Here is a 12,591-nt window from a genome sequence, read left to right on the forward strand (position 1 = left end):
TACATCTCCCAACCCTCAGGACCACTCCTCACTTCTGGTACACTGAAATCACAGACTCAGACCTGGGCTTATCCATTTAGAGAGAATACAGGAAGATAAAGTGAGCTTTGCTTATATGCCTAGTGTGTCAGGCAACATGAAATGCAGGGGTTACAAATATAAGAGAGCAAGATGGACCCTGCCTTCAGGAGGTAACATTCTAATAGAAGATGCATAATGGTAATCTTAACACATAAACAGAATCACCACTGTTATCATGAATGACTTAGAAGCTTTTGGCAGTTTTTCATGCTGTATTTTTATTTTATTTTATTTTTTGAATTACAAAGATTTCATTTATTTTGTTTTACAATTTTTCCCCTAATCTTACTTCCCTCCCCCCACCCCCACCCACAGAAGGCAATTTGCCAGTCTTTATATTGTTTCCGTGGTATACATTGATCTAAATTGAATGTGATGAGAGAGAAATCATATCCTTAAGGAAGAAACATAAAGTAAAAGATCAGGTAATAAGAAAGCAGTTTTTTCCCTAAATTAAAGGTAATAGTCCTTGGTCTTTGTTCAAACTCCACAATTCTCTCTATGGATACAGATGGTATTCTGTATTGCAGACAGCCCCATACTGTCCCTGATTGTTGCACTGATGGAATGAGCAAGTCCATCAAGGTTGATCATCACCCCCATGTTGCTGTTTGGATGCACAGTCTTTTTCTGGTTCTGCTCATCTCACTCGGCATCAGTTCATGCAGATCCCTCCAGGTTTCTAATTCCCATCCCTCTTGGTCTCTAATAGAACACTAGTGTTCCATGACATACTTATACCACAATTTGCTAAGCCATTCCCCAATTGAAGGACATTTATTTACTTGATTTCCAATTCTTTGCCACCATAGACAGGGCTGCTATGGATATTTTTGTACAAGTGATGTTTTTACCCTTTTTCATCATCTCTTCAGGGTATAGACCCAGTAGTGGTATTCACACTGTATTTTTAATTCAGCTGTACAACTTAAACTGGAATGTCATATTTTCTTTGAATGTACTTGGCTTTTCAGTATTGCTGTTGAACACAGATTTTGTAACTTTAACCCAGTGTGATGATTTGACTGAAAGGAACAGGTGATCCAAATGAGAAGTTTGGTTTTAATTGGTACTCAAGGTTACCCTAATTAAAACTAATCAGCCAAGGTAGTCAAAAGATGAAGGAAATGAATTTTCTGTTGAATTTGATTTGTAATGAATGTTTTTCATTTCATTATGTTTTTCATTTTTCAGATATTTAATGATCCTGTCCATGGCCATATAGAATTTCACCCTCTTCTTATCAAAATCATTGACACACCTCAATTTCAACGTCTTCGATATATTAAACAGCTGGGAGGTTCTTACTATGTTTTTCCAGGTGCTTCACACAACCGATTTGAACATTCTCTTGGGTAAGGAAGAAATATACATCTAAACACAGGTATTATGAATGAGTGGTTCTGCAAGTGTTTCCATTACAAAGACCTTATGGTTAAGGCCACTATGATTATCTGTTTTAGTAGTTTAGCTATTGTATTTAACTGAGTTCTTTCAATCACATTTAAACATTGTTTGGATGTGATTTGTTTCCTACTTGTGTATCTCCTGAGAACTATGGTTAGCCTGGTGAAATAATGAAAAATTTATCTTCACGGTATTTCAGAGACCCTCTTTTTTTTTTTTTCAAGGCAGATGGGGTTAAGTGGCTTGCCCAAGGCCACACAGCTAGGTAATTATTAAGTGTCTGAGACCGGATTTGAACCCAGGTACTCCTGACTCCAAGGCCAGTGCTTTATCCACTACGCCACCTAGTCACCCCTCAGAGACCCTCTTTCTTTTACCTTCTCATTGAATACATATGAAGTCCTTCAATTATTCTACTATCTGCTTATGTTTGTATAAATTGAGCCTTTGAAACCAAACTACTAAATGATGTTTTAGGAAAAATATGAATTTGAAAGACAAAATTAGAGCACTAACAATGTTAGAATTTGTCTTTTTCAGTCCTTAAGTCAGAAGGACCTGTATTCACATCTGGTTTCAAATACCTAATAATTTCCTATGTGACCTTCTACAAGTCACTTAACCCCCACTACCTTAAATAAATTTTTAAAAAAATTTCAAAAAATTAAAAAAAAATTTTTCTTTTTCTCCACAGCATGAAGGAAATGTTCTTCAGGAAGTGTAGACAGTTTCCAATTTCTCTTTTAAAAAATTTCTTTATAATCTAATTTTATTATATGTTGTCATGTCAGTTATTAGAGTATGATTATGTAACTCATATTGAACTCTGAATTCAGAAAATTATACAGAAAAGTGCCCTTTTTTGGATTACTCTTATATATATTCTTGTCCACTTGTTATAATTGAGGGGGATTAGAGTTTTAAGGTTACTCTGAAACAGAATTTTTAACATTTTTGTTTGTGTTATGAATCCATTTGACAGTGTGGTGAAATCTTTTAGACTCCTCAAAAAATATTTTTAAGTGTACAAAATAAAATATATAATATTACCAAAAAACCTGATTGTGAACTATAATTATCAAAAAAAAAATTCAGGACCCCAGGATAAAAAATTTTTCTGCTCTACAGAAGTGAAACAAATGGAACAGGCTGGATTACTGTCCTTTGAGATCTGAAGAAAAGAGTAATTTGAAACATAGAATACCTTTGCCCTAATTATGGTCCTTGACTGTCATAATGGTTTGTAGGGAAAGGTATAACTGCTAACTGATCAAAAGTCATATGGAATTATATGTAGCAAAGATACATTCTTGATTAATGCCTCCCAAAATGAGATTTTATTTTCTTCTTGCTTCACAGTGTTGGATATCTAGCGGGATGTCTGGTCCGTGAACTACAAGGAAAACAGCCTGAACTACAAATAACTGAGCAGGATATACTTTGTGTTCAGATTGCTGGGCTCTGTCATGATCTGGGTAAACATGTGCAAGGAGCCAGAGGAGCTGACATGTATTTTTTTTTTAGGTTTTTGTAAGGCAAATGGGGTTAAGTGGCTTATTAAGTGTATGAGGCTGGATTTGAACTCAGGCACTCCTGACTACAGGCCAGTGCTCTATTCACTGCTCCACTTAACCACCCCAGGAGCTGACATGTAAAAACACGTATTTACAGAAGTATTGAGGGATTTTATTATTGCTCTTTTATTATTAGACACCAACCAAGTGAGGAGTCTAGAGTTTAAGAGCATCCTAAGTTCTCCTTGTAATACCTTGGTGACTATCGGCATAAAAAATAGTCTCAGTTTCCCTTGGCATTTTTGGTATACATGGGCAAGACCTGTAGCCTAGGTTGATCATTGCTGCCACAGTTAACTGGGCTAAAGAATCAGTTGGACAGGGCAGCTAGGTGGTATAGTGGTTAGAGCACCAGCATTGGTCAGGAGTACCTGAGTTCAAATGCAGCCTCAAACACTTAATAATTGCCTAGCTGTGTGGCCTTGGACAAGCCACTTAATCCCATTGCCTTTTAAAAATAAATCTTGTGAAAAAAAAAAATGAATCAGTTGGGTAGCAAAAGTCTTCTGATCAGTATGACTGGGGATATTTGATACTTAGCTTCCTACTCTTCCGAATCCTTCTGTCTTTTGTTCAGGCTTCCCGAGATTTTTTGAACAGAATTATTCTCAGTGAAGGGTGCTAGGGGGAATTTCTCACTCCCACTAATAGATGCAGGTGTAAAGTTAAACAACAGCCCTTAGGAATGTAAAAAAGGATTGGTTATCCTTGTTATTTGTGATATTAATAACCCTGTGGACAATCTAAAATATTCTTGCCACTATTTGAGAAGCTGGCACTGAAAGAGATATGTCTTGTGAGGAAGTCTAGTTCTCTAGTGAGCATAGCTCACTCTTTCCTGTGAATCCCTAGGTTAGGGCTGTCCAACCTTACTTTTAAAAGTTTTTAATTGAAACAATAGACAGTATATTTTGATTTGCCATTTTAGTGAGAGCCCTGAGGGGGTAGTTTGACCTTCCCTAAAACATTTATTAAACTATAGGGGGCCCACATAAAAGTTCCCTACAGCTGCATGTTGGACAGCCCTCCCCTAAATGATAGAAAGAAATGTCTCTCACAGGCCATAGACTGAGTCTATGTTTGGAACAGATTACCCCAGAAAGTTTGCCCGTCATTCTGCAATTGATAAATGGTCAAAGGATATAATTAGTTTCAGAAGAGGAAATCAAAGCAATCACTAGTCCAATGAAAAAAATGCTCCAAAGCATGAGTAATTGGAGAGCTTCAACCTGAGGTGCCACCTCATATCTATCAGATTGCCTAATATAACAGAAAAGGGAAATGACATGCTAAAGCAATGTGGGAAAATAGGGACATAGTGTACTCTTGGTGGAGTTGTAAACTGGTCCAAGCATTCTGGAGAATCCTTCAGAACACTACCCAAAGGACCACAAAACTCTGTGTTCCCTCTGACCAGCATTGTAGACTGCTCTGCAGGTCTGTATCCATAAGAGATCAAAGAAAGAAGAAAAGAAATTTTATGTACAAAACTATTGAAGTTCTTTTTGGGTGGCAAAGAATTGAAAAGTGAGGGGATACCCATCAATTGCAGAATGGCTAAATAAGTTGTGATATATATATGATTGTGATGGAAAACTAATTGTACTGTAAGAAATGAGGAGGGGATGGTTTCAGAAAAGCCTAAAAAGACATATGCAAAATAAAGTGATAAGTAGAACCTGTACATACTAACAGCAATATTGATCAACTATGAAAGACTTACCTACTATAGTCAGTTCAGTGATGTAAGGTAATTCTAAAGGACTCATCACGATGAAATATACTACCAACCTTCAGAGAAAGAACTGATGGAGTCTGAATGCAGATCAATGCATACTTTTTAAATTTTTCTTCTTAAATTTTTTTGTCTGTTTTCTTTTATAATAGGCTAATATGGAAATATGTTTTGCATGGCTGCTCATATATAATCTATCTCAAATTGCTTGCCTTCTCAAGCTAGGTAATGGAAGAGAGGAAAAGAGTTTGAAACTCAAAATTTTTTAAATTGATTTTACATGTAATTGAGAAAAAATAAGTTAAAAAAAGTTAGCCCTTAAGTAATGAAGTATTTTGATCACAGCATCTTGAAAAGACTTTTGTCTTCTTAAGCCTGGAGAAGTTATGATATGTATTGTTGAGGCCATGGATCTTTTAAAAGATTGAAATTAAGTTTTATTGAAAAAAAATAGGGAGGGACGGCTAGGTGGCACAGTGGACAAAGCACCGGCCCTGGAGTCAGGAGTACCTGGGTTCAAATCCGGTCTCAGACACTTAATAATTACCTAGCCCTATGGCCTTGGGCAAGCCACTTTAACCCCATTTGCCTTGCTAAAAAAAAAAAACCTAAAAAAAGAATGGGGAAAATGAATGTTCTTTTCAGTCATATGAACAGGTGTTTCTTCTCTTCTTTTTAAGGCCATGGACCATTTTCACATATGTTTGATGGAAGGTTTATTCCCCTTGCTCGCCCAGAGTTGAATTGGAAGGTATGTGATATAGTCATGTTTTCATATAGAATAAGTAGATGAAGCATAAAGTACTTACCCAGACACTGTACAAAGATCTGGGGATACATATACAAGCAAACCCTCAGAGGGTTTACCTTCTGATGAGGGAAGACAACACATAAAGAACACTTGGAAAACCTGGAGGGAGGGAGGGAAGGAGCAGACCTCCTGGGCCACAAAATAAGTTAAAAAATTAACCCCCACAGCAAAGAAGTGTGATATTTAGGTAGTGTTCCTCAGCAGACCTCCTGCCTCTGAAAAGAAGCAGGAGATGGATATTCACATATATTTTGGGGGGGACCAAGTTAAATCATAATTTTCCTGCATTCAGTTTTGATTTTTTTTTTGGTATTTTCCTTGTCATCATTTTATATTTTGTTTTCATGGATTTGTGTCCTTCACTTTTCTTTAGTTTCTGTGTCTTCCTGTACTTCTTTGTAGTCATCATATTTTTTCATTTCTTAAAGCCCTGACATATTCCTCTACATTTGTGCACTATATAGCTTGTTCAGCTGTTTCCCAATTTGGGAAACTTTGTTTCAAGTTTTTTTGCTATCATTAAAAGTGCCAATATTAATAATTAGCTGTATTTGAGGACTTATTTTGTCAATGACCTTCTTGAGGTATATCCTGTGGGTCAAGGGTATTAAATTGACTTTTTGTAAATTGAATGGTTTATAGTTAAACCCTAAGAGTTTTGGTACAGCTCATTTTAAAGTTGGATTAAATAAATAAATAGAAATCTACAAATAAATTATTTCTAGAGAATAAAATAAAACTAAATGTCATAGAAAAAAAGAGATTAGATTTATTATGTTTGACCCCCCTCCCAAAAAAAGGCAGAACAATGGGAAGAAATTATAGGGAAGCAGATTTCCTCTTGATATAAGTGAAAATGACAACAATTAAAGGTGTCCTTAGAAGATAAGGTGTCGCCCGCTGGAGATATTCTACCCAATGATGAACTTGTTAGTCATGGAGCCCCAGATATTATGACTTTTGGACCTCTAGGATTCTTTGGTTATGGACTTAAAACCTAGTAGGACAGGTGAAATGTGCACAATTGACCAAATTACAAGTTAGTTATAATTCACATTTATCTAGCACATTTCAGGTTTATAAAATGCTTTCCTCAGGTCACCCTGTGAGGTAGGCAGGGACATGGTTCAAGTCTTCTCTCAATTTTATCAGTGAAGAAGCTGAAACTGAAAAAAGTCAAATGATTTTGCTAAGGTCATTCCTCTAGTTAAGATATCTTTGTCAGAACTTGAATCAAGGTCTTCTGGCTCCAGGTTCTCTACGTTCTCCCCTCCGCCTTACATACTGCTTTTCTCAAATGAGAATATGTTAATTACTAAAAAGAAAGATCAATTATAGCAATTTGTTAATGGGAGAATAATGTGAAGTTTGAACCTGGAGCCTAGTCCTGGCTCTGTCACTTCTCAGTTGTGTGACCCTGAGCAAATCACCTAACTTCTCTGGGGCCTCACTTTCTACTTCCTCCTCCTTTGGATGGATGGTTTGGAACCCAACAAGAGGGTTGGACAAGATGAGCTCAGGGTTTCTTCCAATTACATGTCAGTGATCCTATGAAATGTCCGTTGGTGGGGTGTTGAAGCTCAAGTAGGGAAGGAATTTTCACCTCGGAGGACCCTTCCAGAATTTTTAGAACTACTTTTAGAATTGGCTCCAGGTCTCTACCCTTCCTTTTGCACATGAGTGGTAGCACATATTTCTCCTTTAAAAGTGGATTTTGGGGCGTGGACCCTAGATAGAACTTTCCTGCTAATTAGCTGTGCAAGCTCAGGCAAGTTCTTTGGCATCTCTGGGCCTCAGTTCCCTCAAGAATAAAATGAAGTGTCTGAGCTATGTGATCTCAAGCATCCATTCCTTCTCTGATTTAGTGATTTTTTATTTTTGCAAAGGTATTTGGAGTAAAATGTAATGAATGAAATGAGTGATCAAGTTCTGGGGTTATTTTTTTTGTTTATTTTTTTGTCAAATGTGACTTAAAATTAATGAAAATTGATGGGAAAGGGTAAGGACTTAGTACATATTTAATGAAATGTTGAAATAATATTTCTTTTTTCTTTAAGTTTTTGCAAGGCTAATGGGGTTAAGTGGCTTGCCCAAGGCCACACAGCTAGGTAATTATTATTAAGTGTCTGAGGCTGGATTTGAACTCAGGTACTCCTGACTCCAGTGCTGGTGCTCTATCCACTGTGCCACTTAGCTTCCCCTGAAATAATATTTCTTGTAAAATATATTGATGCCCATAAACAATCAGCTGCTTCTGAGACATTACTAATTTTGTCTGACTAATTTATTTTATATGTTCAGTTTTGGTGCCCCTTTAGGCAGATGCTTTTCCTTTGTAAGATTCTGTCTGACTAAAGCAAAGATTTCCTAAAAATCCCATAAGTTTACTATCTTTCAAAGTAAACATGTCACTTAACAGACTAGAACATTTAAAACACATATATTTTGAAATTGGAAATAATGGCCTTTCCATAATAAATTTCTTCATTCAACAGCAGTTTATTGAGTACCAACTATGTGAAAGATAATGAAAATTCACATTTCCCCAAGACTGATTTTTTTAACAAGGCAATGGAGTTAAGTGATTGCCCAAGGTCACACAGCTAGATAATTATTAAGTGTCTAAGATCAAATTTGAACTCAGGTCCTCCTGACTCCAGGGTTGGTGCTCTATCCACTGTGCCACCTAGCTGTACTGCCCCCTGTCTCTGACTGATTTTATCTCAGTGTAGAGAACTTCTGGTCTGTAAACTCCCTCTACCAGCCCAGATCAGCAGAACTGTTCTGCACTTTGTAGTCCTAGAGAGTTATCCAGCTCACAGAGAAATCAAATGACTTTCCTAGGGTTGCACACATTATATGTCAGAGCAAGGGCTACCACAAGCCCTCTATTCAATATGCCAGCACTGCCAAATTTTGTCCATTTGTAGCTAAGTGACAGTTTATAGAGCACTGGATCTGGAGTCAGGAGGACTTGAGTTCAAATCCATTCTCAGAGACTTAATAGCTCTGTGACCCTTGGCCAGTCACATAACCTCTTGTCTACTCTGATTCCTCATCTGTGAAAAGGTATAGCAATAGCACCTACCTCCCAGGTTTTTTGTGAGAAGAAAATCAGATGGTATTTGTGTAAGCATTTTACAAATCTTTGAAGTGCCATATTAATTGTAGCTATTAGTAAACTTATTGAAGTTAATGTATTTTGTAACAATATTTAACAATATTCGTAATTTCAAAAGAACTGTGATAACCCATCTTTGCAAATTTTAACCACTTTCTGTGGATGGTGATGTAGTTACAAGCCTCTCCACACTTAGCTAGGTTGGCTATCAGATGATGGACACAGTCCATTGCTAGGCTTATCATCAAAGCTTTCAATTTCCTAGAATATCCCAGAGGTTGAATCTAATTCAAATAGGCTTTCTGAATCCAAGGCTGCCCCCAGGCCAGCAAGAGTTGGAGGACTATTAAAAAAGGATTATTTGTTAATGCAGTGCTAATTATGCAATTATGAGCTCACTGGTAACTTTCGATGCACAGTTTCAATGAAATAGTCACCACAAAAACCAGATTGCAAGACTGAGAAGGAAGTTGGAGAGGAGAAAAATGGAGGCAGAATGTATAGATGGTTTTTATAGAAGTTGGTCTGTGAAAGAAAAAGATAAATAGAATAATAGCTTAAGGGGAAGCTTAATGAGAGATTAGGGTTTGTTTAATTGTTTAAGGTAGGGGCCAGGCTGTGGCAGCAATTGCAGGCAGAACTCAAAATTCAATAAATCTAGGAGTTTTTAAGGGGTGAATTAATTAAATGTTTGACCAAATATATCAGGCTACTTTTTAAGTTGATAATTATGTATGGCCTGTGAATGATGTTATAAATATCCAAATGACCCTTGGCAGAAAAAAAAAAAGGTTACTGCCCCTAGTTTAAGGTATTTGTGGGATATTTGGACATGTTTATAAGCATCAGGGAATGAGTTAGTGGATAAAGAGAGATTAAAGGGATGTGTGTGTGTGTGTGTGTGTGTGTGGTGGGCATACAGCAAATAAGATAGGGGAGCAAACTCTTACAGAATATGGGCAGGGATGGGACTAAGGATACAAGTACAGGGATTTGGTATTGACAAAGAGAAGAGCCTCCCCCCCCCCCTTAGAGTGGCACAAAGAAGTAGATTTTGAGGGAATTGCAGGTGAAAATAGTTTTCTCTAATTTGAGGGAAGAGGAAATTTGGTACAAATATTTGTTGTAGGAGTCAATTGGGGAAGATTACAAAGATTGCTTTGAAGTAATGAAGTGAAGTGAGATTAGATAAAATAAATTTTCATTGGACCATTCTGCAATTTATATGATTTCCTCCAACAGCTGTCAGAAACAACTAACAGCAGATAAGACAGGTGCTGAGAGTAATCCAGAGTTAGTTGGGGAAAGACCCATGGGGCAGTGGTAATACAGAAGGGCAAAGGACTTGGGACCCTGGGATAGAGGACAGTGTAGAGTTGAATGGATTGACTGGAACTCAAGGTGGAAAAGGGTAACAGAGACTAGAGCTGAATAATGACTCGTAGGGAACATTGGATGGGCTAAACCAAAAGATTTTAACTTGGCTTCCATGAATTTTTAAAATTTTGATAAATTATTTCAGAATAATTTTATTGTTCAGTCAGTTGTGTATCTGACTTCATTACTCCATTTGGGGTTTTCTTGGCAGAGATACTGGAATGACTTGCCATTTCCTTCTCCAGCTCATTTTACAGATGAGGAAACTGAGGCAGAGAGGGTTAAATGATTGCTCTAGGCCCCATGTTCTATCTACTTCACCATCCAGCTCCTAATCTATAATTGAATTTCTTTGTAACCCTATGTATTTTATTTTACAAATTTAAAAATATCCTGTTGAGAATAGGGATAAAGGATTCACCAGGCTGCCGGAAAAGACCCATGCCTCCAAAAAACCCTAAGAACCCCTGGACCAGAAATTACATTGAGGACAGAGAATGGGTTTGCAAGGAGATGGAGAGGGGAATAAGTTTCTATTGAGCTCTCACCATGTGCCAAAAGCTTAATAAATGTTATCTCCTGATTCTTACAACCCTGTGAAGGAGGGGCTATTACTATTATCTGCCATTTTACAGTTGAGGAGACTGAGGCAGACACAGTGAGTCCCAGGGCCAGTAAGAGGTGGAGATGGAGAGAGAGAATCCTCTTCATGTAGTGGAACTGCAATGTTGCCTGTTGTCTAATTGCAGCACTTGGGGGTGAGGGTGGGATCTGTTTTTTATTACTGAGGCAGGCTGAAGATTATCTTGGAAACTGAACTTTATTCTACCTCCTCTGCCTTTAAAATAATATTATAAACTTCAGTACTGAGCATTTAAAAGCCCATCATGGCCTGGCTCCAACTTGTATCCTTTCTCCCCTTGGGATGCTCCCCAGTGTAGCCAGATGGGCCCATCTGCCATTCCTCTTCCATGACAGCCCCTCTCTTGAACCCCAAATCCTCACCCTCCAAACCCTGTGCTTGGAACACCCCACTTCCATGGCAGAGCTCAAGCCCCACCTCCTCAAGCAGGACCTTCTGGCTTTCCCCACTTGGTAGGGTGAGCCTCTGTATTGACTCATTTGTGAACATGTATCACCCAGGAAAAATTGAACTAAATTGAACTTCCTTAGGACAGGAAGGGAATTAATTTTCTATCCCTGGTACTTTGCACAATCCCTGGGAGATGTTGGCTTCCAAATGCTTGCTGATTGATGAGATGCTCAATTAGCTAGTCTGGATAGAAGTTTTCATATATAAGAGAGCAGGGATATTCTCTTGCCTTCTGGTAAATGATTGCCACCAGGTTCTGGTAGAGATGATGAAGATAGATGGTATTACGGGAAAAGGAGGGGAGATTAGTCAGTGTTGGGAGAGGGGAAAGAGTGGGTGAATGTTTTAAGTCAAGGTGAGAAGCAGTAGGTGTACTTCCTTCTCACCCCATTGGGCTTGTAGAATCATGCAGTTGTGGTTTTAGAGCCAAAAGCAACCTCAAGATGCTATCGAGTCTTACCTCTGTCATTTTACAGATGAGGAAACTGAAGACCAGGGAGGTTGTAATTTGTCCAAAATTACAATAGTTAGTAAGCAAAAGAAAATGCACTTTGGCACTGGAGGGACTAGCCAAGGATGTCATAGTTTGTTTTGTTTTATGGAATGAGCAGGTGTAACTTGAAGGCCACTTGGTTAATGGCAGAACAGAAATTCTAGGAGACAGACAAGTTAGTACAGGGAAGATTGTTTTGGGATTTAGGAACTTGGAAGAGAGAGGAGGAAGGGGAGAGAGGAATGAGGTTTTCTTCTAGGTAGACTTAGATTCTGAATTACAGAATTCAAATCAACACGGAGCACTAGATTACCCCATCCTTCCCCAGAGCAAGGATAATTGTGTCCCAGGTTCAGCTAGGATGTTGATTTGAGGATCATCCCCTGGGCGCAGATTCAAGAGAATTAGGCTGAACCTTTGAGACTTTGGTTCTGGTAAGGTCTGGGGAGGAGAGACCTATCTGGAAGCCCTGATGACCCTGGGTTCTGCTGCTAATGTTCATTTCTGGAAAATACACTACCTCAGTTGCCAGGTCTGAACATCACTTGTGGGGAATCATGAGGTCTGGTAGAAATTTGATAAACTGATGGGGTTTCTTTTAAAAAAAAAGGGGGGGGCAGCTAGGTGGTGTAGTGGATAAAGCACCAGCCTTGGAGTCAGGAGTACCTGGGTTCAAATCCGGCCTCAGACACTTAATAATTACCTAGCTGTGTGGCCTTGGGCAAGCCACTTGACCCCATTTGCCTTGCAAAAAACCTAAAAAAATAAAAAAAGCTAACTGATATGGAGGATGGTAAACTGAAATGTCACAGGTCCTTGAAAACAAGAATAATCTCAATCATGATCACCTGGTATCTGTCACAAGGGAAATTCAACAAAGATAGATTGAGGTATGTTTT

At 38.1% G+C, this 12,591-nt stretch overlaps 1 protein-coding gene across 2 annotated transcripts in view; it reads left to right on the plus strand.

The window, feature by feature from the left end:
• The window catches only part of SAMHD1 (SAM and HD domain containing deoxynucleoside triphosphate triphosphohydrolase 1), a 54,258-nt gene that overhangs the window by 12,768 nt on the left and 28,899 nt on the right, over window positions 1-12,591 (plus strand). For both annotated transcript variants that reach the window (XR_012473702.1, XM_074212006.1), the window contains exons 4-6: window positions 1,276-1,436; window positions 2,848-2,963; window positions 5,478-5,548. Coding sequence is in view for 1 of the 2 variants with exons in the window: in XM_074212006.1 (XP_074068107.1) it covers window positions 1,276-1,436; window positions 2,848-2,963; window positions 5,478-5,548 (348 nt within the window). In the remaining variant the exon portion in view is untranslated. The remainder of the gene's footprint in view (window positions 1-1,275; window positions 1,437-2,847; window positions 2,964-5,477; window positions 5,549-12,591) is intronic.

The sequence above is a fragment of the Macrotis lagotis genome, chromosome 1 (genome assembly GCF_037893015.1).
Source record: "Macrotis lagotis isolate mMagLag1 chromosome 1, bilby.v1.9.chrom.fasta, whole genome shotgun sequence".
Classification (NCBI taxonomy): domain Eukaryota; kingdom Metazoa; phylum Chordata; class Mammalia; order Peramelemorphia; family Peramelidae; genus Macrotis; species Macrotis lagotis.